We start from the raw sequence: 26,553 nt of genomic DNA on the forward strand, positions 1-26,553 counted from the left end.
GCACTGTGTCACACCAATAAACAAATGCTCTGTTTACCCAAACACACACATGAACTGCAAAGGTGGCAGATGCTACCTGTCCTCGTGACAAGTGGAAATCAGACAAAACCCAGATTTTACCATATCCACGAGTTGTGTTTGTTATACAAACAGGATGCCAGCTGTCTGCTGTTCAGCACAACAGAAAACCAGGCACAAGCTATGATCCTGAAGTATATTTTCTTTCTGTGTTCAGAACGGCTGGGGATCACGAAGGCAACCATGCCAACATCAGCTCTTGGTTTGCTGTGCGGCTCTCAGGAGTGTGTCAGCATCCAGCCAAGTGACAAAGCTTCCACGTGGCACTGAGAGCTACAAAGAACTAAATTAGATCTGTTAGTTTTATCTGCATGCTCCATTTCACCAGGCATGATCATCTAACAATCACAGTAGTCCGGATGACTTGATTTCCTCAAATATGTTTACTGTGGGAGTCAGCACAGTCTGATGCCCTGAGACCTAACATGCCATGCAGCGCTTTCAATCAGTGCAGTGGGCTCTACGAGAGGAATTTCTGCCTGACAACTGGACTCAAGTTGTTATTCCACACTTGTATACAATTATGATACATGAGGAGTCCTGGTCTCTTTATTAAGCACCTTCTGAAAAATACGTTATTGTTGTTATTATCAAGAACAGCAGTACAGAACCTTGTATCCCTATGTTCTGCAGAAATACTGTACTGGTAAAATAAACCACATAGAAAATGTCAGGTCAAGGGGTGCTTTTTCATGTATGCAGCATGTAGTTATCATTCCAAGTAACAGTTATAGGGAATTTCCATTTTACAAATGCCTGGCTTTGGTTTCTGGGGCACCAGACAACTCCAGAGACATATCTAGGTTTTATCTCAGATAATAATTTGTCATTGGCTGTTCTCAGTCGAAAGACAACAGCATCACTTTTTCCTTTTTGAAGTTTCATTTCACAGCATTTCGGTGGAAGGTACATTTTACTGGGCTGTATTTTCCACAGCCTCCTCACAGTGGGCGGTAGAGCAGAGCCCTCTGTCTCTGCAGGTGCGATCAGTGATGAGCTGTCTCTGTGGGACACGTCGTTTTAGTTTTTTTCCCTCGCCATCGCATTTTCCTCATCACGTCCAAGGCAGGATTTGGTGAGGGTTATTTCAGCAACCGCTATGGTTTTTCCCAGCGCTTTGAACTCGGGGGACACCGAAAGCTCCGGGGCGGAGGAGGCTGCAGCGGACCGCCCGTCATGGCGCCCGAGCGCCGCGGTGCACGGTGGGAGCTGTAGTCCGCCGCGGCACTGGCTGCGCCGCGGAGGCGTGGTGCGCGCCGGGAGCTGTAGTCCGTGGGTGCGGCGGGGCGTGGCGGGCGCTCGCCCCTCCCGCGCGACGGTGTCGCGGTTGCGGCGGCGGGGCCGCACGCGCCCGGGATGGAGATCGGGCCCCACGCGGGGCACGCCGAGAGCCGGTGGGGCCGCGCGCGGCGGGACACGCGCGGCGGGAGGGGCGGGGGCGGGTGTCGTGGGGGCCCGGCCCGCGGAGGCGCCCGTTGGGGGGCGGGACACGGGGCGCGGGTATGGGGCGCGGCGGCGGCAGCAGCACCGGGCTGCGGGGCGGCGTGGGCGCGCCTGGGGGCGGCCCGGTGCTGTGCGTGTGCACGCGTGGGGGGCCGCACTCGCGCGTGTGCGTGTGTGTGTGTGTGTGTGTGTGTGTAAGTGTATCGGGGACGCGGCGCGGGATGTGCGGGTGGCAGCAGTGCCAGCAGTAGGGATGGATGCGCGGGGGATGCTTCTGGAGAGGTCACGTCCTGCGTGGCTGTGTGGGGGTACCGGGGGGCGAGCAGGCAATGAATCAACCTTTCGCGAGTGGGATCGCTGCTTGCAGAGCGTGACACTGCCCCCGGCTCGGTCCCTCGTGGGAGGAGCGCGCAGAGGGCCGGGCTGTCAGAGCCGTCACCCACCCGCGGCCGCACGTCTCTGCTCACTGCCGCGGGATGGAGCCTTGGCCCCTGGAGGGGCGGTGATGGCCACGGATGTGGCTCCTCAGTACCGGTGCTGTGTCCCCACTCTGTCCCCCGTCAGCCGTGGCCAGCACAGCAGCTGCCAGGTCTCTGCTTCACACGCCTTAAGCTCAAGGGTGAAACCACCCCGCCCTAACGCCGGGCTGCCGCCCTTCAGGTGCCTCTGCAGCTCGCTGCTCGGGGATCCTATCTCCTGTCCTTCCTGTCTGCATCCCCTCTTCTAGGTGCTGAACAGACATGTCTTTATTTATCTCTTTATTCCTGAAGGCAAGGCCCTGTGCCTGCACGTGGCTGGTGGTGAGCACGGTGACCTCGGCTGTGTGGTCTCATGTGTGCTTCAGGCCTGATTTTTTTGTAAGCATTTATGAGCAGCAGAGGCTGCTCCCTGGAGGTGTTTTGGTGGCGAGTCCTATTTACTTCACGTTTTTACAGGTGCATTGGTTTTGCCCTGGCGCTCACGAGCGCAGGGTGAATGTTGGATGGAAATTGGAGGTGTTGGCTGGGGAGGAAGGAGCAGCTGAAACTTGATATGGGAGAGGAGCATTCCTTATCTGAGGGGCTCAGCCAGTCGCTCTATTCCTGCTTGCCATATCAGCTGGGAAAATGCTACCGGTGCTTTTAAAGCTATAGCACGGGTTTGGGGTGCCTTCTGATCTGCACAGTTTGAGCTGTTCTCCCTCTTTACTAATGTTTCAAACTCAGCAGGTTCCAAAAGGTAAAAGGAATTGACTGCATTCAGTGCTTTGTCTTTCCAGGTTCATCTTTGTGCATTTTCTTGCCTTTGCAAGCACAAGTCCTGCACTACCAGACTCTGCCATCGTGTGACTAATAGAGCTGGGGTGGTGCCACCCCCAGCACTCCCCCAGGGACAAGGAGGGCATCATCCCCCGCTGGTGCTGGCACAGGCAGGAGCCTGCTTGTTCTCCTGGCTGGCACTGATCCTTGGGGAGGATCCAGCATGGGCCTTACACTGCCTTGTCCTTTGTGTGATGTGGTTAGCATTTTTATTGCCAGTGAGGTGCCATTTCACACTGGATTGTGGCAGTTATCGATAGGGAATAGATAGAGATCACTGGATCCATCTTCTTGTGCATTACAGAAAATGCAGCAGCAAAAGTTATTTTGCTGAAGTCCATCCTTGAGCCAGCACTGGAGAGGACAATGAGGATCTTGTGCTGGATTTTTCCTGCTAGCAGCAGGTCTGAAATGCATCAAGTGGCAGGGCTGTAATGCCAGTGTCCAAGGAGGACATTGTCCTTGGAGGCAGGAGAGTTAATGCTGTCCTGCTGGGCAGAGAGCAGGGCTCTTGGGGTGGTGCAGAGGGCACAGCAGTCCCAGGGGGAGCAGATGGGCCAGTGGTCAGCTGGGCAGGTTAGCAAAGAGCTGCCACCTTTGTCTCTGGTGCCAGCAAGACCCTCAGGGACAACAGGGCCAGCGGAGAGGGTTCCTAAAGGGAACCTGTGCTGTGAGCAGTGGAGGGAGGTGAGCAGCTGCTCTGGGTGGGGTGGGCTGCTGTGGGGATCTGCTCTGCCTGTCACTACCTCTGGCTGCCTGCGTGCTCATCACAGGCAGGTCCTGTGCAGATTGAAGCCCAATGGACAGTACCCTGTGTCCACAGGTTGTGGTCATCTGCTTGTGAGAGACTTAGCCAGATGAGCAGGTAAATCTATCTGCCATGGGAAGGTTAAAAAACACCTTTAATCTCTATTTTCTTCCCTCATCCTTTGCCAGTGCAGAGCAGGAATACGTCAGCAAGCAGCTTCCCTGGGCCGTGTTTGCTGGGGGCACCTTTTGTGGTTGTGCCCCCGTTTTCCATCAGTGCCAGCTTGCAGCTTGGATGCGAGTTCCCCTGCGTGTCCCTTTTCCAGGCAGCCCGCTCAGCTATTCCTGCCCATCCCTGCTGGGCTGGCAGAGCTCTTCTGGCTTCCTCTGCCTGTCAGCCACTCCCCGCGACTGCAGATGAATTGCACGGAGCCTGGCTTCCTTTAATCCCTTTTCCCAGCAGTGCCGAGCCCGGAGGAGCGGGCGGGGGAGTCCAGGGAAGGGGCTGCTGGTTGTCTGGGAGATCTGGGGACAGCGAGGCGGGGCAGAGCTCTGCGCAGGGCAGCTTAGTGGAGCCTTGGGTTTCTGCAGGAGGAACTGACAGCCAGCACGGGAATGAGTGTCCTTGGAGATTTGTCAGAAGTCCCTCCATAACCTCAGCATCCTTAGCCCAACCTCTTTAGTGTGCTAAGCAGGATCAAGAGAGTCTTCCAGGTGGAGGTCAGGATTCAAGCAGTCATTGCTGGGTGCCTCCTGCAGAGCACAGTAGATACACAGCAGGTGATGGGTGCAAGAAAGATGAGCTTCATTTTTATTTTTCAGTTTTGACCACTGGCTACCTGTGTGATTCTGTTTTGGAAAGTAATCAAGGTTTGGTTTTATTTTACACTAAGAAGTCAGCAGCATGGCTCGCTGCCTCTGCTGTGAGTCACGTTTGCTGACTTGGACTGAGAGAAGTTCCTACCCTTGCTGGCATGAAGGGGCTGAGGAAGCCTAGGAAGAGCAAGCAGCATTCCCTGTTGTCAGCAGTGGCAGCATTAAGCCATTTTTTGCTACAAAGCTTGCAAAAATATTCTGTGTTTATTTGTCTTCTGTATTCTGTGTTTTATCACTGCAGTGCAAAAGGTTCAGTTATGTTTGGGACAGTTCCCAATGGCAGGTTGATGTTGCTCTGCTTGAAGATGGAGTTTGTGGTGGTAAAGAAAGGAGATCCAATGCCGAGTTTGTGGAGCTGGTGGTTAAAATTGGAGGCTGGATCAGAGGTTGTCTCTCAGCAGGAGAGGGATGCAGCTGAGATCTCACTGCTGCTCCACAGCCCTGCAAGTACCCTTGGCCCTTCTGGCTGGGAGACCCAAGCTCTGCTGGATCAGGAGAGTAGAAGTGTGTGTGGTTCTTGCAGGGGTAACTCTGGTCTTGTTCTGTGACCCTCTGGGGTATTACTCACTTTGCCCTTATTGTAAATTGGGGTGTTCTCATGATGTAATATGAATTGCCCATACCCCATGCCAGGCTTTCTATAGCAGGAAAAAAAGTAGATTTATTCAGGAAAAAAAGTAGATTTCTTAGTAATTCTCTGAACACCAGCAGAAAAGGGAACTTGGGCTTTCTCCATCCCTCCTGCCATCTGAAACCAGGGTTCTGTCAGTGGGAGGGGAGAAACCCTGCTGCTAATTCAGGGTTGCCCCAGAGTCCAGTCAAAACTGAAATGTGGTTAGCTGTGCTCTCTCGATTTCCCTGCCACCTGCAGCCAACTATATGGGTCCTCATGTCTTTAGCCTTGTGTCTCTGTGGCCTTTTCAGTGTTCCAGCCCAGAAACAGCTGGGGTTTGGGTATCAGAAAGGTCTTGTCTGTCCCAACTTGTGAACTGCTTTGGGCCAACAAGTCCCATAGGATACTTACTGTTCTACCAGGATTTAATTCACTTTTGGTGGATTCAAGATCACCTCTGCAAAGGCGCTTTAATTATGTGGCTTATTCTCTTTGTGCTTCCGTGTTCAATGTTTTAACATTCTGAGATTATTTTGCTCAAGGATTGCTTACCCTTAGTTTCCCCATGCTAGGAAAGAGCCATGGATCCTGGTTTCTACCTCTTGAGATGCACAAGTCCTTTATTGAGACCAGCCATTTGGAAAGGCACATCCCTGTGTGTGCTACCCTCACATCCTTGTGTGCATCGCCTGCTTTTTACAGCCTGAAATAACATGGGAGGGAGTTCCCCTGACTCACTGACTGGAATATCAGTGGCGTGGCTGAGCTTTCACTTGCATTTCCTAACTCTGAGTGTTAGAAATACCTTAGGGAGGAGCTGCTGGTGTTCTGAGCTCAGTGGCTGCAGGTGCTCTTTGACCAGGGACTGCTGATTCCTCTCTGGGCATCCACAGCCAAAGAACATCTGCACTGCTCAGGACAGGGATGAGAAAAGCCCATAAATTCAGCAGAGCTGGATCATTTTTTTGTGTCTTCCCAAGCTGTATCTCCTTCAGGAAGCTGCCTGTGATTTGCATCTGTGCATTTTTCTTCAGTCTCTTCTGAGATAAAGCCCCATACCTGTTAGTTTAAGTACAACATGAACTTACACATGCTGTCACATGCTCTGCAGGTCTGGTTTAGAGCTGTGGTGCTGTCAGGGTGACAGGCTTTGCTGCTGGGATGGGTTGGCTTCTGTGTGGTTTAAGCTTAGGTGGCACTGGAAGTGGTGATGTTTCCATCATGAGGAAGTGACGTGAATGGGCACCTTGAGGTAGAGCCAATAGTTAATGATTAATTAATCTGCTTGTTCAACTAATCAGTTTGGCAGTAGTGAACAAGTTTCAAAAAGAGAATATTGGTGAGAAAAGCTTCGTTTTAATTACCAGGAGTATGCAGCCCACACTTTGATCCCCAAGGGATGAAAATGAGAACAGTTTTCTATCTGTTATTTATTTGTTTTCATTCTTTTTCCCCTTGTGTTTTGAAAATCCAGTTTGGTTTTGGCTGTGGGAGGGACTAACTTCTGAAACACCATCTTGTTTCTTGCCAGTTGAAAACTTGAACTTTCATGCTAAGGTATCAGGGTGCTTTTGTTACAAACCTTGCAGTGACTTTTTTTTTTTTTGTTATTTACCCTCCTACCTGTACCTTGCAACATTCCTGTTCTTCTGAGAGTAGCTCCTGTTTGAATATGTGTTTTTGACAGCTGCTGTTCATCTGGCAACATTGTCAAGCAGCTTGAGTGGGAACCTCAGTCACCCAAAGCTTCTTTCCCCAAAGCTGCTTTTCCATAGTCAAATGATGTTGCCTCTCTACACCATTGCTCCTGCTTTGTGGTAGATAATGGTGATTTCTTGCTGTATGCAGGGCAGCCAAGGGGGATGATCCTGATGAGCTGTTGTGCATACTCTGGAGCTCACCAGCAGTTTGCTAATCTTTGTCCATAAGGTGATAATGTTTTTGCAGGTTGTGCCTACAGCAGGTCAGGGCCAAGAGAGCAGCTGTACAGCTGGAGATGCAGATGAAGTGTCACCTCCCTGGGAGAGGAGCACCTCTGCATCCTGACAGGACTGGAGCTCTCAATGTGATGGACATTGCTCAGGGAGTGCTGCTCTATAAACACAGGGTCTGCTCGGTGTGGTGGCCCTCACACCCTTCCATGCAGCTGCTGTGCTCCTGAGGGGCTCTCTGAGAAAGAGCATGTCAGTGGAGCAAGAGCCTGCTAGAAAGTTAATCCCCAGGGTTTTTTGGCCCAGACTGGGCATGTGGTGCATTGCAGCAGCCATCAGTCTGTTCTGTCTATCTCCAGGTGGTGGCTACCACTCATCAGAAGAATCATTACAATATGGTCTATTGTCCACAAACCATGTATGGGATACCACAGGGATGCACCAAGTGCTTCAGCTCTCCTTTGCTGGTTTCTGGACCACCAAAGGTTTCAGCCTGGGCAGAGTTTCCTTTGAGAGAGTGCAATACCATGTTCCTGTCGTGGAGTTCCTCTTGCTGTAGCTCTGATATATCTTGCTGTGTTCCTGTGCAGGAAAGAGCACTGGAAGCTCCTTGGCAACTTGAAGACCACAGTGGAAGGTTTGGTGTCCATCAGCAACCCAAATGTCTGGTCCAAGTATGGTGGCTTGGAACGGCTCTGCAGAGACATGCACAGCATCCTCTACCATGGGCTCATCCATGACAAGGTATGGCTCTGTCCTGCCAGCACGACTGTTTGTCTGTCTGTCTGTCTGTCACAGCCTCAGAGCCTGTCACAAGCAGGTGCTGCAGCTCACTTCTGTGCTCATAGCAGAGTGGGCACAGTGCTTGTAACAGGCTAGGAAGTGATCCAAGCAGGGGCTGAGCTTGCCTGGTAAATGCTGTGGCTGTCAGAGGGACCTGGGTGCACGTTCTTTCTCTCTCATCTACTTTCAGTATGTTTTTTCTAAGTATTTGTGCCCCCTGTGCTCAGGCCAGCCCCTCTCTCCTTTCTTTCTGTGGCAGCCAAGTGATTAAATTGCATTTGCAGTGAGTCAGCCCCGTATCATCTGCACTTGGACAAGTCCCCAGCGAGGGCTGGCAAGAGAAACTCGCATCTTCCCTGTTTCTGCTTAGCTGTGTTAGTAACAGGAGCTGGCAGCCAGCCCCGCGCTCTGCGTGAATGGGATCACTCTTTCCAGGCTCTTGTTGTGCCTGCAGTTGCTCACCCAGCCTTCCTCTCTTCCATGGCTGCCTGGAAGAATTTCTCTTTCCCACTTGTGTGCAGAGGCTTAAAGATCTCCCCTTCAGCTTGCAATTACCAGCACAATTTATTTACAGTGGAAGGCTGAACAAGGCTGTAGGGCTTGCCTGGGGACAGGCATCCCATCAGTGGCTCTGCCACCCAGAGAGAAGAGAACAGCACAGAGGAGCTCCAGGCAACTTGCATGGGCCAGCTGGGTCCCAGATCAGGAAAACTGCACCTATGCAGTGCTGCACCCAAGCTAAAAAGCCTCCAGGAAGAGCCAGACTGGCAGGTTGTCCGAGCAGGGAGCTTTGCTCCCTGGATTTATTAAATTTGCAGACAGCACTAGTTGAGGTGCTGCTCTGTTCCTGTTGGTCCCCACCTGCCCTGGGAGATGGACAGAGAGAGGAGCTGCCTTGTCCATGTGAGGAGTGCAGTGCTCCCTTCTGACAGACCTGCTATTCACAGGCTTCAGGAAGTGAGGTTTAAATTATTTATGCTGGTCTGTCTGTTGGTAGCAGTTCATGCCAGACATGCAAAGCAGGATGGTGTGTTACCTTCCTCAGTGCTTCTACTGCAGGCAAAGACAGCTCTTCCGCTCAGGAATGTCTCCTCTGATCAGGCATATGTGGCACCAATCAAGCTATGGGAGTTGCAAAAGGAGGCCCATAAAAATCCATCTTCCTAACAGCAATTGGCTCATAGTTGCTCCAGCAAAACATTTCCGTTTACTTTTTATTTTCTTGGCAAGCTTTTTGGCTGCAGTTGGGAATTAAAAAAAAAAGGTGAAAAAATCCATATGTACACATTAAGAAAACTAGGGTAAGAGGTTTTTAAACGTCTGAATTAATTTCATTTGTTTGTCCAGAAAACCTAATTCAGTCTAGAAAACTAAAATTGCCATGTTATTTTTCTAGTCTTATAAAACAAACTACTCCCCCGCCAAACCAAATAAACCACCAAAACAGAAGCCATTCCTCTGTCACTTGTGAAAGAGGAAATAGGGATGGAAGTAAAAAGTAAAAATAATTAGCTTTTTGGTGAAGAGACACTTTTTGGGTCTCTGCTTACAACCAATAGGGTGGAGAGGAAAACAGAAACTCTGTTGCAGTTCCTCTCTAAGGGGAAGAGTAACTAAGAAAACCTCTTATTGTCTGAATAAAGCTGAGGCAAACAGCCTGGCCTCTCATGGCAGCGAGGGGCTAACGGGGATGTGCTCATTGAACTGGCACTTGGGAGGTGGCACCTGACTGTGCTGTCCTGGGCAGGTGTGCTGCAGACAGAAGGATTACTGGCACTTTGTGAAGGACATTCGCTGGCTGAGTCCGGGCTCTGCTCATCACCTGGAGAAGGTGGGTTCTGGGGGGGTGGCCTTGTGTGCCCACTGGGAGGGGACAGGGCAGCTGGGCTGGAGCCTCACCCATGGGACAGTGCTGCCTGGGCTGTTGGGAGTAAATCTCCTCCATGGCTTGTGGAGGATGACACAGACGTGTTTTTGGGTACAGGCTGTGTCCTGAGAACTCAGTGTGGCTTGGGCTGAGACAATTGGCTGCTTATTTCTCCCAGGCCAGTCTCCAGTGCTGCTGGGCTGGGTGCAGCAGGCATCACCAAGGGAACTGGCACAAGCAGTGCTTGTGTATGCACAGGGGTAATTCAGTGTCTGTACAGATCTCTAAGGGTCTGGGCTGTCCCATTTCTGGGTTTTTGCTTCACCATGCATTTATTCTCCCATTACTGACTTGTGCCAGCCACTGGCATATGGCTCCTGGTCCTCAGCTACCCCGTGCTGACATCCATGGTTCCTGCCTTAGATGGGCACCAAGGGCTGGCCATTTGTGCCAGCCCCTTTGGACACAGGGAACACCAGTGGCCAACCTACTGCTGGGGGAACAGGTCTGTAACTCCAGTTCAGCTCTGCAAGCGGCATTACCACAGCCTTTTCCAGTTAATGTGTCAGCAGGAAAATGACCGTCACCACCGGGGTCAGATTGGATTTGGGAGCGTGGGGTTGCTCCAGGTCAGGGACAAGGCTCATGGGTGGGAGAGTGTGCAAGAGAAACTCATTGTGCTGGTGGCTGTCAGAGGACTTTGGTCACTGGCTGACCTTTGAAGCATTGTTCCTGCCTGGTGCTTTTGTCTCCCTGGTGGCTGAGGAGCTGCTGGGACATGTCCTGTTTCCTGCTGACAGTGACTGGCATATGAAAGCTGCTGTTATCAAGGGGACCAAAGCCATGCGGTGGAACAAGGTCTGTTCCCCTTCTTGTCTCTGCCTGCCTTAACCTGTGCCTGACGTCCCTTTCCAGTTCATCAGCCTGCAGGAGAGCGGCCAGCGTGACCCTGAGGGCCCAGGGGACCAGGCCATTGCCCAGCTGTGGCTGCAGCACAGCCTGCAGTGCCACTGCCTGTCAGCTCAGCTGAGGCCGCTCCTGGGGAACCGGCAGTACATTAGGAAGTTCTACACAGGTAAGGAGCAATGGGCCTTTTCCTTCTTACTGGGAAAATATCTACCTGGTGGCATTTCCAAGCTGTGTGGGAGTGAGGGAGGACAGCAGAAAAATTGGTTTGCATGTGAGCAACTGGTGTGTCAAACTGTGTGGGTGAGAGGGACTCCCCTGAGCAGCATTTTTTTCTCCCCAGATACTGCCTTCCTGCTCAGTGACGCCCACGTCACGGCCATGCTGCAGTGCCTGGAAGCTGTTGAGCAGAACAACCCCAGGCTTCTGGCTCAGATCGACACCTCCATGGTGAGTTGAGGTCCCAGATGCCAACTGGCTGCGGCTGCTCCCTCAAGGTCACATTTGGGGTATGTGGAGCCCTTGGACGAGGAGCTGGACTTGGAACTAGTAAAAGTTGCTCCAAGAGGGGAGGAGAGTGGGGAACTGGTCCTTGTCCTGCCTGTGTGACCTGTAAGGGGTCAGGGTGGGGAAGATGGCTGTATGGAGCCTGTAGTGGAGCACCTTGGTTCAGGCCTGCACCAAGGATTTGAGTAGAGGACCTGAGGACCAGTTCCTTGTAAGAGACACCTTTAAAGCCCTCTCCAATAGTTGCAGGCTTCAAGGCCAGCATGCAGAGCTGCCTGGTCATAAGGGACAGTCACGCTCTTCAGGGGATGGACAACGCCCCAGGACACCTGGGTGCCCGCTCCTGCTCATGCCAGCAACCCCCTGTGCAGCCCTGCACCAGCTGCCCCTCTCCAGAGGACAGAAACAGCAGCTGCCTTCTTTGCACAGAGTCCCCAAAAGAGAGCAATTAGTGAAGCTTTGTTAAACGGGGGCTGTGTTCTTTCAGCTGGCCGGCACGTCACTGCCATCCCTGTGCGCGTCAGAGCCTTCTGCTGGGACAAGGGACATGTGTGAGCACAGTGCTGAGGGACACCAGAGCCGTCTGCCAGGAGCACTGGGCTGCCTGGATCATTTCACTGAGAGCCTGGTAATTTCCCAGTGGGAATCTGTCCTGCAGCTGTGAACAAAGAGCTGCTTCCCTTCTGTGCTGCCGTGTTTTTCCCTCCCCACCCTTGTGTTCCCAGGGCTGCCACATCGTGGTTGGTGACCTGGCATTTGCAGGTTGATCCTTTTCTGTTGCTGCTACATGTAGTCCCATAGATGCTGATTTATTGATGATGCCACCTCTCTTCAGCTTACCAGGAAAAGTGACAATCCATCTCCAGTGACCAAGAGTCAGAGCCTGACTGCCCTCCCTGCATCCCCATGTGTCCCTGCTGCCCCCTGCACTCAGCAGCGCTGCTTTGGGTCCTTCTCCAGCCTCCAGCATCCAGCCTCCTCTGGCCTCTCAGGTATCAAGGGTAGGCTGGGGAGCTCAGGGTAGACACAGAAAAGACTTCATCTTTTTATCTGCCTATGTATCTGTTGGGGTGGATGGGTATGGAAGACTTCTGCCCATGATGGGAGGGAGGGATTTGCTTGTGGCGGGTGGGCGTGTTGGTGTGAAGCCACAAGCTTACAGCTATAGGATACAGGAGACATTCTTGTGCCAGTGTGTGAAATCATTCTCCTGCTTCTGTCCAGACAGGAGACCAGTGAGTTCCTGTGGCAGCTCCAACTCCAGCCAGCCCCAGGAGCGCTGCCCGTCCACCCGCTCCTCCTCCTTCAGCGAGGGCAGGTCCCCTCTGGAGCAGCCCAGCTCTGTCTCCCGCTTCCACGTCCCCTCAGCCAAAGACCCCTTCTCTCCAGCCAGCGAGATGAGCTCCAGCACCACCAGCCAGAGCGAGGATACTTGGACAGGGAGTCAGGATGATCCACAGAGTGATGTCAATGACGGGCCAGAGTACCTGGCCATTGGGAACCTGGGCCGCCGGGGCCGGGCGTGCAGCAGCACCAGCACCAGCAGCAACAAGAGCAGCAGCAGCTCCAAACTCTTCTCCTCCAGCAGCTCCCAGAAGCTGGACTCAGTCTCATCCCTGGGGGAGCAGGGAGCGAGTGGAGGCGGCAGCAGGGGCCTGAGCCTGTTGCGCCGGTCCAGCTTCTCGGAGGGACAGTCCTCAGCTCCACAGGGCATCCTCAAGAAGAGCCACGTGCGCTCACACTCTGACACCAACGTGACTGCTGGGAAGTTGCACGGTAATGGGACAGCTTTTCTGGGATGGCTTCTGGGCGTGGGAGTCCCTGGTACCAGAAGGCTGGTGCTGGCCATCCCCTTGATTCCATGGATCATGTTGGAGAGAGGGACAGTGGGCAAGTGGTTGGTCTTTTCCCTTAGCTTTTCAGCTCTACACTGGAATGATGGGATGACATCTTGCTTCCCAGAATGCCCTGGGCTGGAACTGTTACTGGTGTTGCCAGCTTTTACTAAAATCTTAGAAAATGGCAGCAATGCTGTGGCATCAGCTGTTCTTCTTCACTGGGCTTGCTTAGCTGGGATATGGGACTGGGGCCTGGGCTCATCCATCTGGTACGATGTCATCCCACTGGTAACCTGCTGGGTTCTCCTGTGGTCTTGAGTGAGTGAGTACATGGGGATGGAGAGAGTGGGGTGTGAGGGGACAACCAGTTTGTGAGAGTTTGTCCTGATGCTGCCTTCATTGGAAGAGTGGAGGACCTTGCTGAGTAGTAACCAGTCTGTCTCTGTTTTCTCTCCCTTAACGCTGCCCTTCTCCTCCTCTGTCTACCCAGGAGGCCTCAGGGATATCACCATTATAATAGAAGATCCAGTGGCAGGTTTGGGAGCCAGTATAACAGCCCTTCATTAGTGATCATTGCATCAAGTTCAGGACAGCCATCAATCCATTAGTGTTCATTTAGAAAACCAAAAAAAAAAAATCTAAATCTTTGTTTGCTGTGTCCCAGCTGATGCTTTGAAGTGTGGTCTGGTTTATGCATGTGGCCTGACCGAAGCTCCCAGCTTGGTTTGTGGAAGCAGTGGCCCAGACCCAGAAGTGTTTCTAGCTCCCCTGCATGGCGTTAGGGAGTGCTGGCCATCAAGTCTCTGAGCTGCATCCCCTGCCCTTCCCTCCAGCCACTGCCTCGGAAGCCAGGAGAGGTTTCCTCTCTTACCTAGTGAATAAGGGCTGGCAGCTAACCAGACATGGGCTTGGACATCTAATTTTTCCTTTTATTTCATGGCACAGGCAGGTTTGATGTTGACTGATTTCCAGTGTACGTACCCGCAGCTGAGACTCCTGGATGCTCTTTTGGGCTCAGGGCAGGTTTTACCCCAAGCAGAAATGCTGGGGTGCTGCCATCCCTTTGGCCCACGTGCAGAAAAAGTCAGCAGCTCAGCAACAGAATGGGCTGTTTTGTTTGGCATCCAATGAACAGTGGCACTGGCTTTGTCGAGCCCACATCTGGGTGCTGAGGGTTCTGTGTCTGGGAAGGCTTCTCCCTGGGGCTGATGGGTGTTCAGAGAGATGGGTCGAGCCCTGTGTCCTGCTCCAACAGATGATGCTGAGCACTGCCTCACTTTACCTTTCAGCAGTAGGCTCTGTTGTATGTGGCATCCCCAGGCATCAACCCCATGAGGTGGTTTCTGTGTTGAGGTGGCTGCAGGGCACCCTCTCAGGCTGCAGTAAGTAGCTGTGAGAGCCTCCTACTCTGACAAGTCTCTTCTCTCCTAGGCTGTGAGGTGGGTTGATCCCAGGCTCCATCCTGGTGACTGCTGCTTCATGGCCTTGACAGGGAGAGGCTGGTTTTGGTGGGCTCAGAGGCCTCCAGTCACATCAGAGTTATGGCACAAAGCTGGGAACAAAAGTGAGTGGGAGGTTGAAAGGCCATGGTTGCCCTTCTGTTATGCTCAGGATTGTCAGCTGGCACCTGCCCTGTATCCAGAGCTGTATGCTCCTCCCACTCAGGCAGGGTGTTTTCAGTCTCCTTCAGCAGTCCTCTGTCACCCAGGCACTCTGTCCAGGTGCTCCCTGGGGCCATGCCTCTCTGTAGAGCACCACCTGTTCTTGGTCTGTGGTCAGGCCAGCTCCTGGCGGTCTCCACTGGCTCAGTCTGGCAGGAGCTGCACCACAGTGTGTGCGAGGGGCAGAGCCCTGCCCACAGCCCGTGGAGGTCACCTTGAGCACTGCACCCAGGCTCCAGCGCTGTGTGTGGGGAGGCTGCCTTACAGTGGAGCAGGAGCATGTTCTTCAGATGCCTCCTTACACTGGTGTCCAGGCTGCTTTGCAGGGCAGGGACCCCCACAGATCCCTTGGCAGCTCGTGTTTCCCTGTGTCTCCTGTTCTCTGTTCTGGGGGATAATTCTGCCCTCAGAATGCTCCCTCAGGAAGAAAGGGCTGGCAAGAGGTACTTGCTGGAGCCTGTTGTGTCTCACAACTCTACTCTGGGGTAAACAGAGGAAGGCTCAGGATGTGACTGTTCCATGTCTCTCATGATCTTCTTCATTCCCCTTCCTGCCTGAAATGCCTTTCTGGTTTTGTCTCCTCCTGGGCTTGCCCTCAGCTGTGGCATGGAGCAGGAAGATGTCTCTATTTCCATCCATTGTGCCTGTGTGTGTGATGCCAAGCCCCTTTCATTTCACCCTGTGCAGTGGCAGGGCACCTCTGAGGTACTGACGTGTGCCTGGTGTCATCTTCCCTTCCAGAGTCCCATGGTGATCCCAGTGGAGGGAGAGGGCCGGTCTCTGCTTCCACGCAGAGCAGTGAACTGAGCACACCCAGCTCCCTCTACATGGAGTATGGTGAGTACAGCCAGCCCCAGTGGGGACACTCAGTCCTGTTCAGCTTCCTCCATGGGCTGCAGTGTCCTCAAGCACTGGCACCTGCTTGTGGGATGCTGTCAGGGTGCTGGCAGGACTTGGTGGCATGGAGATAGCAGATCCTTCCCTCATACCTGTGTCTCTTGCATTTCTAGACTCTGGGCAGTACCTGAGCTCGGGGGAAGGGATGTTCAGGAGACCTTCTGAAGGGCAGTCCCTCATCAGCTACCTCTCTGAGCAGGACTTTGGCAGCTGTGCAGACCTGGAGAAGGTGAGGGAAGCAGCAGCAGCCTGTGTGCGTGAGGGAATGTATCTTACTGCAGGTTCAGGGATACTTCCTGCCATGGGGAGGATAATGCCATGGTATTGCCTGTTGTAGAGCTGTACACAGAACTGCAGGGCTGAGCTCCTCGGTGGTGTCTGGTAGCTGGGATCTGTCCATCTGTCATATACATGGCATCATTGCAACATGTTAGGGCCCCTCAGGGCTGTGTGCTGAACCCCCCGAGTGGGTGTGTTACACATCCTCTTTGTAGGATGCCTCTTGTATTTTGTGAGTATTCTGATGCCCAAGAAGGGTTTGTTTTCTAGGTACTGATAGAAGAGTCATATTTTGACAGACATTAACATCTTTCTGCCACCATCCATGAGTAATAAGCTCTTTCCTAGCATAGGTGGGGAACAAAATTTTACAAAGTCTTCCTAGTTTGTCCAAGGCATAGCTTTGAATGCTTTTGCTCTTGCAGGAGAACGCCCACTTCAGCATCTCAGAGTCCCTGATCGCTGCCATTGAACTGATGAAATGCAACATGATGAGCCGGCAGCTGGAGGAGGAGGAGGAAGACAGTGACAAGGAGATCCAGGAGCTTAAACAAAAGATTCGCATTCGGCGCCAACAGATCCGCACCAGGCACCTGTTCCCTGCCTGCCAGGAGCTGGGCTCAGACAGTGGGTGATGTGTTTTGGGCTCATCAGCTAGTGGGATGTGGGTTTTCTGTCCATTGCCTATCCTATAGCTGCCTGCCTTCCTGCCCATTCCTTGGAAACAGTTCAATTGTTACCAAGGTGGTGCCAAGATGTGTGAAACTGCTGCTATTGAAGACCATAATGTGATAGATACCATCCATTGATAACACTGCTGGCACTGAGTAATTGAATGTCATTTCATTCTGAACCTGTAGTGTTTTCCATCCTTGAGCTCCCTCCCTCCTTTCCTGGCCATACCTGGCTATCCTCATCTCCCATAGCTGTCAGTGCCTCTTTGGAGCACTTCCACTGGTGAACTGGCTGTGATGCCTTCTTCACAGGTCTCGTGGCAACAGACAGTGGGTCCCAGTTCAGCTCCCACGGCTCCATGCGGCTCTCTGACTCTGGCTCTGCCGAGGATGTGGAAGAGTATGAGATCCGAGGTAGGAGGGAAGGGCTGTCTTGGCTTCTTTCATAGAAACAGACTTCCTGGTGTGGTTGTGCTGGGGTCAGTCCTGCTGAAGAAGACTCTGTCCCTCTGGCCTTCAGGATGGCTTTTCCCAAACAAATGTATAAGCAGAGCAATCAGTTTCCCTCATGTGGTGGCATGACTTTCCTTCAAAATCTTCTGTAACCCTATAACATTCTGTGCCTCTGGCTGGTAGGTGGTTTCCATTTCCTGGCCTGGTACACATAACTGTGGTCACAGCTAGAGAGGTGGCAGAGCTGCCATCCTCTCTTCTCCTCCCCAGGCAGAAGGAGCCATAGCTCTGACTACTTACCTCTGGGATGGTGGGTATTGGTCACATCCCGACCTGCAATACCTGTAATCTCTGCTCCTGGCAGCTTGGGTGGTGAGCTTATCACCCACAGGAGACCAGCCCAAGTCCCTGGCCTTCAGAGCCTTGTTCATCCTCTGAAGTGGATGACTTACTTCTCAGCAGTACCTCCATCTCTCTTACTTTAAAAAGAAGATGGAGTTGTCCAGTCTTCAGCTTTAAACTTCTTGTCTCCTCACTATTGACAGCAACCTCTCCTTTCAGTCCATGAGGGTGAGGTTTTGAGCTTAGTTTTGTAGCCCAGGGAGGAGTGTGTGAATTCAGTTCTGGGCTCTCCTTGTGTGAGTGCTGCTCTTGTTTTATGCCCTTTCTCTCTGGCCTGGCTGAAGCACTGAAGTCAACTGTTTTGTCATCACCATGTCATACAGATGGTAACGATGGATCTAACCTGATTCAAATGTCCAAGAACGGCCTCTCAGTGTCAATGGCTTCCTTGTTCTCAGGTACCCTGCAGTGCTCCTGGCACGCGCGCGTGTGTGCGAGGTGTGTGTGTGTGTGCAGGGCACACTTCTTCCCAATCTGCCTGGTTCAGAGCTGGGAATTACTTCCAGTATCATCCAGATGTCAGCCAGAAAAGCTGTGGCAGGATGATGTGGCAGGATTGAGTAGAGCAGATGCAGAGGAGTTCTGCTGTGGCCTCCATCCCCGATTTTGCATTTTGCTGTGCATTGTTTTGGATATATCAAAATGCCTGCTCTGTAAGACCTGTCTTGCCTGGGGTAGGACTTCACAGGACAGTGAAGCTCTGTAGATGTTGAAGGCTGAGCCTGGGCTGAATGAGAGCAGAGTCCTCTTCAATGGGGGACCAGTTCTCCCTCCCAAGTGCCTTGGAGAGCATTATCCTGCTTGACTTGGCAGAGCTGGCATGCCATAGCTTTGATCTGAAGCACAGCCTTCCTGTTCTGCTCAAACTTGACCTGGAGGGAATCCTTCTAGAAAGAAGTTCTGGAGGGAGAAGTAGTGAGATCAGACAGGGCACAGGCGGTTTGTTCATGTTGGAGGTTTTGGTCACTGGGATCACATGCAGCTTAGTGTTTGTATTGTTTACAGTAGGACTAGGTCTGGTCTGCTGGCGGTGTTTAAATAACCTTCATGTGCTCCCTGTTTGCCTTAGCAAGGGAACAGTCTGCTGGGCTGCTGCTGATCTCCACTGTCAGGGGTTCAGCACCAGCACGTTGCTCCTGCTGGGTTTGCTGGTGCTCAGACCTTTCCTGTCAGCCCTGTTGTGTTCATAGACCAGGCTGTGATCCTGGCTGAAGCTGGCACATGGGTGTGGGGTGATGTCCTTAGATTTGGGGGCTGGTCACAAACTTCCTGGGGACTACCCCACTTGACAGCATTGGCAGCAGAGAAGTTTTGGGTAGCTAATGAGGATTTGGGGAGTCTTTACAGTTAATGTTGGGAAGCGAGCAGTGTCAGGATCCCAGTGTTAGTTCCCCTGGAAGCCTGGGATCAGATCTGGCTCCCTCTGCCATCTCTGAGACCATGTCAATGCCTGAGTGTGCTGGCTCTGCCTCCCCATAGCACCTGGCCCACTCTGTGCTGTGTGTGCCCCCATGTGCTCGTGTTCATCATAGTCTAGTGCTGTGTTCCGTGGGTTTCTGGGCTTATATGAATCCAATCCGGCCAGCACGAATCCAAGCCCAGCACGGAACCAGCATAGACGAAGGACAAAAGACAAGGAGCGCTCTTCCTCCACGTGGGTGTAGGTATCCGTTTATTAGCTTGAGACAGGACGTGAGGTGATGCAGCCACCCAGGTGAAGGAAGAGACCCCAGACCGCCTGCTATGGGGTTTTGTCCAGGGGAGAGGGGGCGGGGAAAGAGGACCGTGGCCAATGGGGAGGGACCACCCATGGGACAGCCCACCGAACCAGGTATGGGAGGGGACAGCTAGATGCAATACAACAGTCTAGGGCCATGCAGGACCTTTCTGTGCAGAGCAGAAGGCACCAGAGCGTGGCAGGTGTGTCTGGCTGATGCCCTACACGGTTGTGAGGCTGTTTGCCTGAATTTCCTGTTTTCTGCAGCTCGGATTCAGTTTACATGATGTAGATATGTGGATTCCTTAACATTAGGATGCTTTCCTTTCCTGTTTTAGCAATGGATGTCAAACAATGAAGGTCAAATGTCCAAGCTGAATTCCAGTAGTGTGAGTCTGTAAACTAGCAGGACTTGCTCCCTTTGTTGCTGGGGCAGTCCTGCTCTCTGTAGAGAAGCTTGGGGTAGGGGACACTCTTTGCTCAGGCTGTGATTCCCTTGCATCACAGGCTCTGATTCCCTTGGCCTCAGTGTGCACCTGGGGCCTGGCTGGGATCCTGTGGGCTCTCTGCAGGTTTGTGTTAGTCAGCCTGCTTGGGGTACAGGAGCAGGGGCCCTGAGCTGTGCCTCCCCATGCCAGGCACTGGGGCAGGGAAAGCTACAGGCTTTTGTTTGGGGGCTATGGTCACTGCAGACCATTCCTAGAGCTCCCCAGAGGTACAAACCAGCAGACCTACTGGTTTGAAGGTTGTGGCTTTGGCCTGTAGTACTTTCCCCTTGCATACCTTCTTCCCTTTTCTGGGAGCCTTATCTACCATGAAGCAGCTTTCTGCCTGCTTCTGTCTGTGTTGTACAACTGGAATTGTCCTGAGATAGGGGTTTTCTGCTGTTGAGATGGATTCCCTGTTAGGGTTTAACCTGCTGGAGTGAAAGAATGATGAGTGGTGAAGGTACCACTGTGTACTGCCTGGTACCTGAGCTGTCGGGCAGCCCAGGGCTCTCTGGGAGTTGATTGAGGGGTGTAGGGAGCAGGGCTGCAGTGTCCTGCACCTTATCTTGGACCCTCCCTCCTCAGGAGATGAGTCTGTGACCTGTGCAGAGGGCTGGCCTCATGGCTGCTGGCCCTTTCTCTACAGCAGTGCTGCTGTGTCTGGGCAGTGCTGGGCACAGCCCTGGCTGTGCAGTCACTGACAAACTGTGCCATGGCCAATACCTGATCTCACAGGTTACAGTCAAATAGAGAGAAGGGCTCTGCAACCCATTGCTAATCCCTTCCAGCATCTATACTGTGTGTAGAGAGCTACTAAACCTTCTTGCTAACCCTGCAGTCCTGCTCTCCAGGCTCCTGTGTTCCTGTGTGTGTTCTATTTCAGGCCATGTTACTGCTAGGACTTGCTGTGTGACCTGTACCAGCAGCCACCCGTCTCCCCAAACTTCAGGCTGTTCACAGCACCCCACCATGCCTTTCCCTGGTAGTTCTGACAGCTGGCTGATTAGACTGCACCCCTCCTTGCTGCTCAGTGCCACTGGTAGAAGTTGATGCTGTAGTTCTCATGCTTTTGAACAGCTTGATGAGTTTTACCTTGAAGCTTTGGTTTGAAGTGAGTGCATCCCTGGCCCTGTCCCATCTGTTCCACCTTGTCTGTTTGTGATTCAGATGCAGACATCAAGAGGAACCCAGACTCCAGCAGGAAATCCTTTCTCTCCTCGGACTCCATGTACGTCTTCAAGCTCATGGTGACACATCTTGGTACCGTGTTCTCTTTCCTGCCCAGCTCTGCTCTTCCATGTGCATCAGTTTCTGTTTTGCACTGGAGTAGATATCCCTCCTGTCCTCCTTTCCTCCCTCTCTATGTGGGAACCCCTTTGCTTTGTGTGGTGAAATACAAAGATGTGTCCATGGTTGGCAGCTGCTTGGGTAGGTTCGTACTGGGAGAGCAGTTATTTCTGACTTACACAGGCACTGGCTGTCACTTTGCAGCTTCCCCTGTGAACAGGCATAGGTTTTGGCAAGTGAATTGAGTTTTGAGCTCGCTCTTCTAAACAGTTGTTATGGTGCCATTAGCCAGCTTTGCTTGGGCACATTTTCAAAGACAGCAATCAATCATGTGCATTAACTTTAAGCGGTGCAGAATTAAGGTACCAGAGTTGAGGGGAGGATCTTTGACTTGAGCTGGGACTGGCATGGGCTGTAAGGAGGGCACAGCTGTAAGATCCAGTACTAACAATTCCTTTGCTGTCTAGATCCCACCCCTTTCTCAATTCAAACTCGGCAGAGGCGGTGGCCATGGGCTTGCTGAAGCAGTTTGAGGGCATGCAGCTCCCAGCTGCCTCTGAATTGGAGTGGCTGGTCCCTGAGCATGATGCCCCACAGAAGGTAAGGCTGTGAGTTCCTGTCACTGATTGCATTTGATCTTCCCTGAACCCCTGGCTTCAGGCCACTGCTGAGGGGGTTTGCTTGTCCCAGTGCTCTCTTTGTGGAGCTTGAGGAGGGGGTTTATTTGGGCTTTGGAGATGGATGCAGCCTCCTACAGCAGTGTCCAGGTCCCTGGGGGACAGCCCTTCTTCAGCCCCCAATTCAGCTGGAGGGGCAGCTTGGTGCCTGGCAGTTTTCCAGAGGGCTGTGGTTGCAGGTTTCTGGCAGTCCACCCAGGTGCACTGCCTACAAAATAGGGATCTGACCGTCTTGCCTGTCTCTCCCAGCTGCTGCCCATCCCTGACTCTCTGCCTATCTCTCCTGACGATGGAGAGCACGCCGACATCTACAAGCTGAGGATTCGGGTGCGCGGAAACCTGGAGTGGGCCCCGCCGCGGCCGCAGATCATCTTCAATGTTCACCTGGCCCCAGCGTAAGGACCTGTGTGGCTGGGGCTCTCAGGGGACCTGCCCTTCCCATCCCTTCTCCATCAACAACAAGGGTGCTTATCCTCTGGTTACTGGGGTTTCCCTGCTCTGAGCCTGGTAAATCCACAGTGGTCACCACCGTGAGATGGTGAGATGGTGAGATGGTGAGATGGAGGCAGTGCCTGGGGTTAGTGCCTTTGGTGTGACCCAGGACATAGTGGGGCTTTTTCCCTTGGGTGTGTTGTCCACATAAACCTCCCAGGCCAATGCTGGTACCAGGTACCACCAGGGCTGGGTCATGCATGTTTTCTTCTGTGTCTGGGCAGGAGGAAGGTGGCTGTGGCCAAGCAGAATTACCGGTGTGCAGGCTGTGGCATCCGGACTGATCCTGGTGAGTGTTGGGAGCCTGAGCTGAGCTGGAGAGTGGTGGGGAACTGCAAACAGTGGGAAGATGCTGAGTGAGTGGGTGGTGGTAGAGCTCAGCATAAGGTCCCTAGAACAGTGCTATATTGCCTTTGCCAGCTCTGCCTCCACACTGGTGTGCACCATCCACAGAGGAGCCTTCTCTTCTGGGAGGTCACAGAGCTGGTGGAGGCAAAGAGTAGTCAGTTCATCCTTCAGAGGGCATTTCAGATGTTGACTCTTCTAAGGCAGAGTCTTATGTTGGGTCCTCAAACTCCCAGCAAATTCTGCAGCTGCAGAGCTCTTCCCTGAATACGTAAATAGATGTGGTTGCACGAGACGGGACTATTGGTCCCAAAGGCTTTTGCAGTCAGAGGGTGCTTGCAGACCCCAGTACTGAGCACTCTGGGCTGGCAGAGATGTCAGCAAGGCAGAGTCCCTTGCTTGTGGGAAATGCTGAGCAGTGTTGGCAGTGCAGCAGAGGCCGTGCCTGGGCTGACCCTGCCTGTCTGCCTGGCTTTGGCCAGATTACATCAAGCGGCTGCGGTACTGCGAGTACCTGGGCAAGTACTTCTGCCAGTGCTGCCACGAGAACGCCCAGACTGTCATCCCCAGCCGCATCCTGCGCAAGTGGGACTTCAGCAAGTACTACGTGAGCAACTTCTCCAAAGACCTGCTGAGCAAGATCTGGAGTGACCCACTCTTCAACGTGCAAGCTATCAATCCTGCCCTGTACCAGAAAGTGAAGGCTCTCAACCAAGTGAGGGTAAGACCCTTTCCGTGCCTTCCTGAGTGGAGTTTGGGTGAGGTGTGATGGCAGCAAACTGTAAACTGTATTTCAGGGAAGCTGGGGAAAAGCAGATATTTCAGTTTTGGAGGCTTAAAATCTCATCACTGTGTATTTCTATTCACTTCTTCTGATTTCTTCAGTGGCATAGGAATGTCAAATGAATAGGAAAATCAAATAGGAATTTCTGCTGCTATCCAGCTGGGCTTCAGCTTATCTCCTGGAGCACATGACGATGGTTGTGCTTGCCTTGCCCTGTGTGATGTAAACACTTTGGAAACAGGGGAGCAGCAGCTGAGGAGCAGCAGCTATTTCAGCAGCGCAGGGAATGGGGCAGACCTGCTTGGCTGAGGACCATGCTCTGTTTACTGATTCCTTGTGCCCCTTCCTCTCCAGCTGCTGCGAATCCAGCTTTTCCACATGAAGAACATGTTCAAGACGTGCCGGCTGGCTAAAGAGTGAGTCCTGGGCTGCTCTGCCGTCCTGGTTCTGTCCCAGGCAATTTGCACTGGGAATCTGTGCAGCTTGTGCATTGAGCTCTGGGGAGAGGCGGGGTTGGAGGAGGAGAAAAAGCATAAGAAGTGAAGGGAGGGGTCTTACTGGAGTCCCTTTGCTCTGAGCTCTGGTTTCTCTGTCCTTGCAGTCTCCTGGATTCCTTTGACACAGTGCCTGGCCACTTGACAGAGGATTTGCACCTCTACTCGCTGAGTGACTTCAGTGCCATCAAGAAAGGGGACCTGATGCCTCGCCTGACAGAGCTCCTGAAGGCAGGCAGCCTGCACATTGACAAGTGCATGGTAAGGCCTCCTCTCCTGCCTCCTGCATGGCTCTGGACCCCTGGGAGCAGGCTTTGCTGCAATGATAACTGATGGGGAGGCTTTGGTGTGCAGAGCAGCCACCAAATTAACTGATTCAATGCTGACTGTTCCTGCCTGCTTCACAGAGCTCCTACCCAGCACAAATGGGATATTTGCTACCCTGTTTTGGCTCTCCCCTGTCCCTGACACAGGTTGATTCAGCCTTCCTGTGCTCCATGCTGGGGAAGGGCTGTCCCACATGGTTAGGTCAGGGCACTGTGGCCTGCTGTCCTGCTCTACTCTGCCTTCTGTCCTACTTGCCAGGGAGATAAGCATTTAGCTGCTTTTTCCTCATTGTTTTTCCTTCCAGCTGTGCCAAGCCAAAGGGTTCATCTGTGAGTTCTGCCAGAATGAGGACGACATCATCTTCCCCTTTGAGCTCAACAAGTGCAAGATGTGTGAAGGTGAGATACTGGGGAAAAACAGGGAGGGGACAGACCCTGGGGCCACCAAGGTCTGCTTCCAGTTTGAGTGGCATTTGTGCTAGCAAGAGGGACAGAGCTGTACCCAGCCAGACCAGAGTGCCCCTGTGCATGGCCTGTGTCTGCAATGTTACAACAGCAGCAGATCATCATTGTCACAGTGTTTGCTGCTGTGGTAAAGCATGTAGGTCCCCTCCTGACCATGCTCTGTGCTGCCAGCCCTGGCAGCTGTGGGCAGTCACTGCAGCAAGCAGGGGTCTGGGAGCCCTGGTTTCTCTCCTGCTGCAGTTACAGGACAGGCTGCAGCCTGCACACAGCTCCCCTGCCCTGCTTGGATGGCTGGAGCTGAGCTTGCAGAGCAGAGAGAGCCTGAAGGCTTTATCTCTGTGCCCTTCCTGCCTGCTAAGAAATCCCTAGGCCCCTTCAGGGGACATCCTTGATAATGCCCAGTATTAATGGCTGAGTAGAGCATGGCCCTATGTCTTGGAACCAGCCTCTGAACTGGCATAAAATGGCTCCTGACAACATGCAAGCCTTGGTTTGGCAGGTGCAGTGCCAGAGAAGACTTGGGGCAAAGTCGCTGTTTCCTTGGGGTATCAGGAAAGCTTGGGGAGGGACCTTGTGCAGAGCAGAAATCCTCCCTCCTGTGCTTCCAAAGCTTCATGAGCTAGTGAGGGACCTGGGGTGTGGAGTGTCAGGCAGTCTGTCAGCCTGTCTAGCACTCAGCCATGCTCTCCCTCACAGAGTGCAAGGCCTGCTACCACAAATCCTGCTTCAAGTGCAGCCGCTGTCCCCGGTGCGAGCGCCTCCAGGCCCGGAGGGAGCTGCTGGACAGGCCGGGCACGGAGCCCGACAGCTCGGACTGCGAGGGGGAGCTGCAGCAGCCGGAGCCAGTGCCAGCCACGTGAGCATGCTGCAGCCAAGGAGCAGATCATGGGTTTGTTTATGTGCATGGCCTTCATCACCAGAGACTGAGCCACACGGACTGGGGATGAGGACTGCTGGGAGGCCTGGAGCACTGTCTTGAAGGGATTTCTTTTCCCGGTACTGCTGGGCTGGGAAAGGAGCATATTCCACCATGTGGGTCTGCTCCAGGTACCACTCTCACTCCCTGATGCCTTTGCTTGGGCAAAGGCAGCTGCTTGGAGGCAGCTGCTCCTGCCTGTCCTGCAGGCAGAACAGGGACCTTTTCCGAGCAGTTGTTCATGCTGGACCCAGCAGGGCTGTGCTGTCCATCCCTGTGCCCTGCTCTGAGCTCAGCAGGGTTCCCTGAAGGGTCAGCACTTGCTGCTCATCAGCTGTACACTAGGAAGCTCTGGTCACATCTGCTCCTTGGAGGAGGGAATCAGGTCTCAGTCCTGTGATCCTCCATTCTGCTGCTGGGGGTTGTGTGCGTGGAGGGAGGGTGGGCTTTGGGGTTGGTTGTGTATTTAACAGCTCCCTTTCTCAAATGTGCTGTGGGACACTGCTGGAGAGCAGTTGCTCTCACTCCAGAATCAGAGCAGAGGACGTGGCAATAATGAAAATGCCAGATTTCCCTGTGCTGCAGAGGGACACTGCCCCTGGAGCAGCTGCACAAGTGGATGTGCTGATGGACTTTTGGCAGGCAGATCCCCATGGCTCGATAGAAATCTGCCTACATGGGATATGGTGAGGCTTCTGACACTTCTCATGCTGCCAGTCTGTCCTACCAGGGAGATATGTCCTCCTTTAAGGATGACATGGGACCTCACTCTGGTGGCACCAGAACCTGCCTTGTGTGGAGCTGCCTCTCTGCCTTTGACCTGTCAGGATGCAGGTGAAGGCTCATCCCTCTAGCTGCATCCCCAAGCCTCTGTTTAGTTGTTTTTCTTTTTTTAATCTGCTGGACTTGGTTTTATTTTTTTAATGTGGTTGTTTGTATTTTTAACTGTGTGTTCCCCTCAAGGAGGTGCTGCTTGAAATGCCTTCTTAGGGGGCATGTGATCTGCTTGGGACTCACCAGTATAAAATCCCCAGGGCTATCCTGGTTCCTCACCCATGGATGGAGCTGGTCCCCTCTCCCGGCAGGATCTCCTGCTTCCCTTGGGGGAGGAAGGGTCCCTGAGCCAGGCAAAGCTTTGAAGCTTCCCAGCTGTGCTGTGGTGGGATGGTCAGGCAGCCTGCTTGCAATGGGGATACCCAAGGGAGAGGGGGTTGGCACTGGGGTGCTGCCAAGGACTGGTTCCTCACTGATGCACTCGTGTCACCTGCCACAAGTGACAGCTCTGCAGGGTCAGACCCAGTGGGACAAG

At 53.0% G+C, this 26,553-nt stretch overlaps 1 protein-coding gene across 4 annotated transcripts; it reads left to right on the plus strand.

The window, feature by feature from the left end:
• The first annotated feature begins 1,395 nt into the window (after positions 1-1,395).
• Positions 1,396-25,661, plus strand: RUBCN (rubicon autophagy regulator). 4 transcript variants are annotated; one of them, XM_030954801.1, is made up of 23 exons: positions 1,396-1,472; positions 7,577-7,730; positions 9,517-9,600; positions 10,552-10,711; positions 10,886-10,992; positions 11,537-11,677; positions 11,885-12,041; positions 12,274-12,825; positions 13,378-13,422; positions 15,290-15,385; positions 15,559-15,674; positions 16,150-16,351; positions 16,711-16,812; positions 17,577-17,651; positions 20,626-20,686; positions 21,213-21,345; positions 21,672-21,817; positions 22,139-22,203; positions 22,742-22,980; positions 23,398-23,459; positions 23,645-23,798; positions 24,169-24,262; positions 25,025-25,661. In XM_030954801.1, the coding sequence occupies exons 1-23, from the start codon at positions 1,435-1,437 to the stop codon at positions 25,186-25,188; spliced, it is 3,147 nt and encodes a 1,048-aa protein (XP_030810661.1). In that variant the 5' UTR covers positions 1,396-1,434; the 3' UTR covers positions 25,189-25,661. The 4 variants fall into 4 exon arrangements, with proteins under 4 accessions (XP_030810661.1, XP_030810663.1, XP_030810662.1 ...); XM_030954803.1 differs by lacking the exon at positions 17,577-17,651; XM_030954802.1 differs by lacking the exon at positions 13,378-13,422.
• Positions 25,662-26,553: the final 892 nt, after the last annotated feature.

The sequence above is a fragment of the Camarhynchus parvulus genome, chromosome 9 (assembly GCF_901933205.1).
Source record: "Camarhynchus parvulus chromosome 9, STF_HiC, whole genome shotgun sequence".
In the NCBI taxonomy this organism is placed as follows: domain Eukaryota; kingdom Metazoa; phylum Chordata; class Aves; order Passeriformes; family Thraupidae; genus Camarhynchus; species Camarhynchus parvulus.

Excerpts from the sequence above, each read along its gene's own strand:
- RUBCN (XM_030954801.1), top strand. The coding sequence starts at position 1,435 with ATGGAGATCGGGCCCCACGCGGGGCACGCCGAGAGCCG. Across the intron at positions 16,813-17,576 it reads GGAAGAGTATGAGATCCGAG|ATGGTAACGATGGATCTAAC; the intron begins GTAGGAGGGAAG and ends CATGTCATACAG. Across the intron at positions 21,346-21,671 it reads AGCATGATGCCCCACAGAAG|CTGCTGCCCATCCCTGACTC; the intron begins GTAAGGCTGTGA and ends TGTCTCTCCCAG.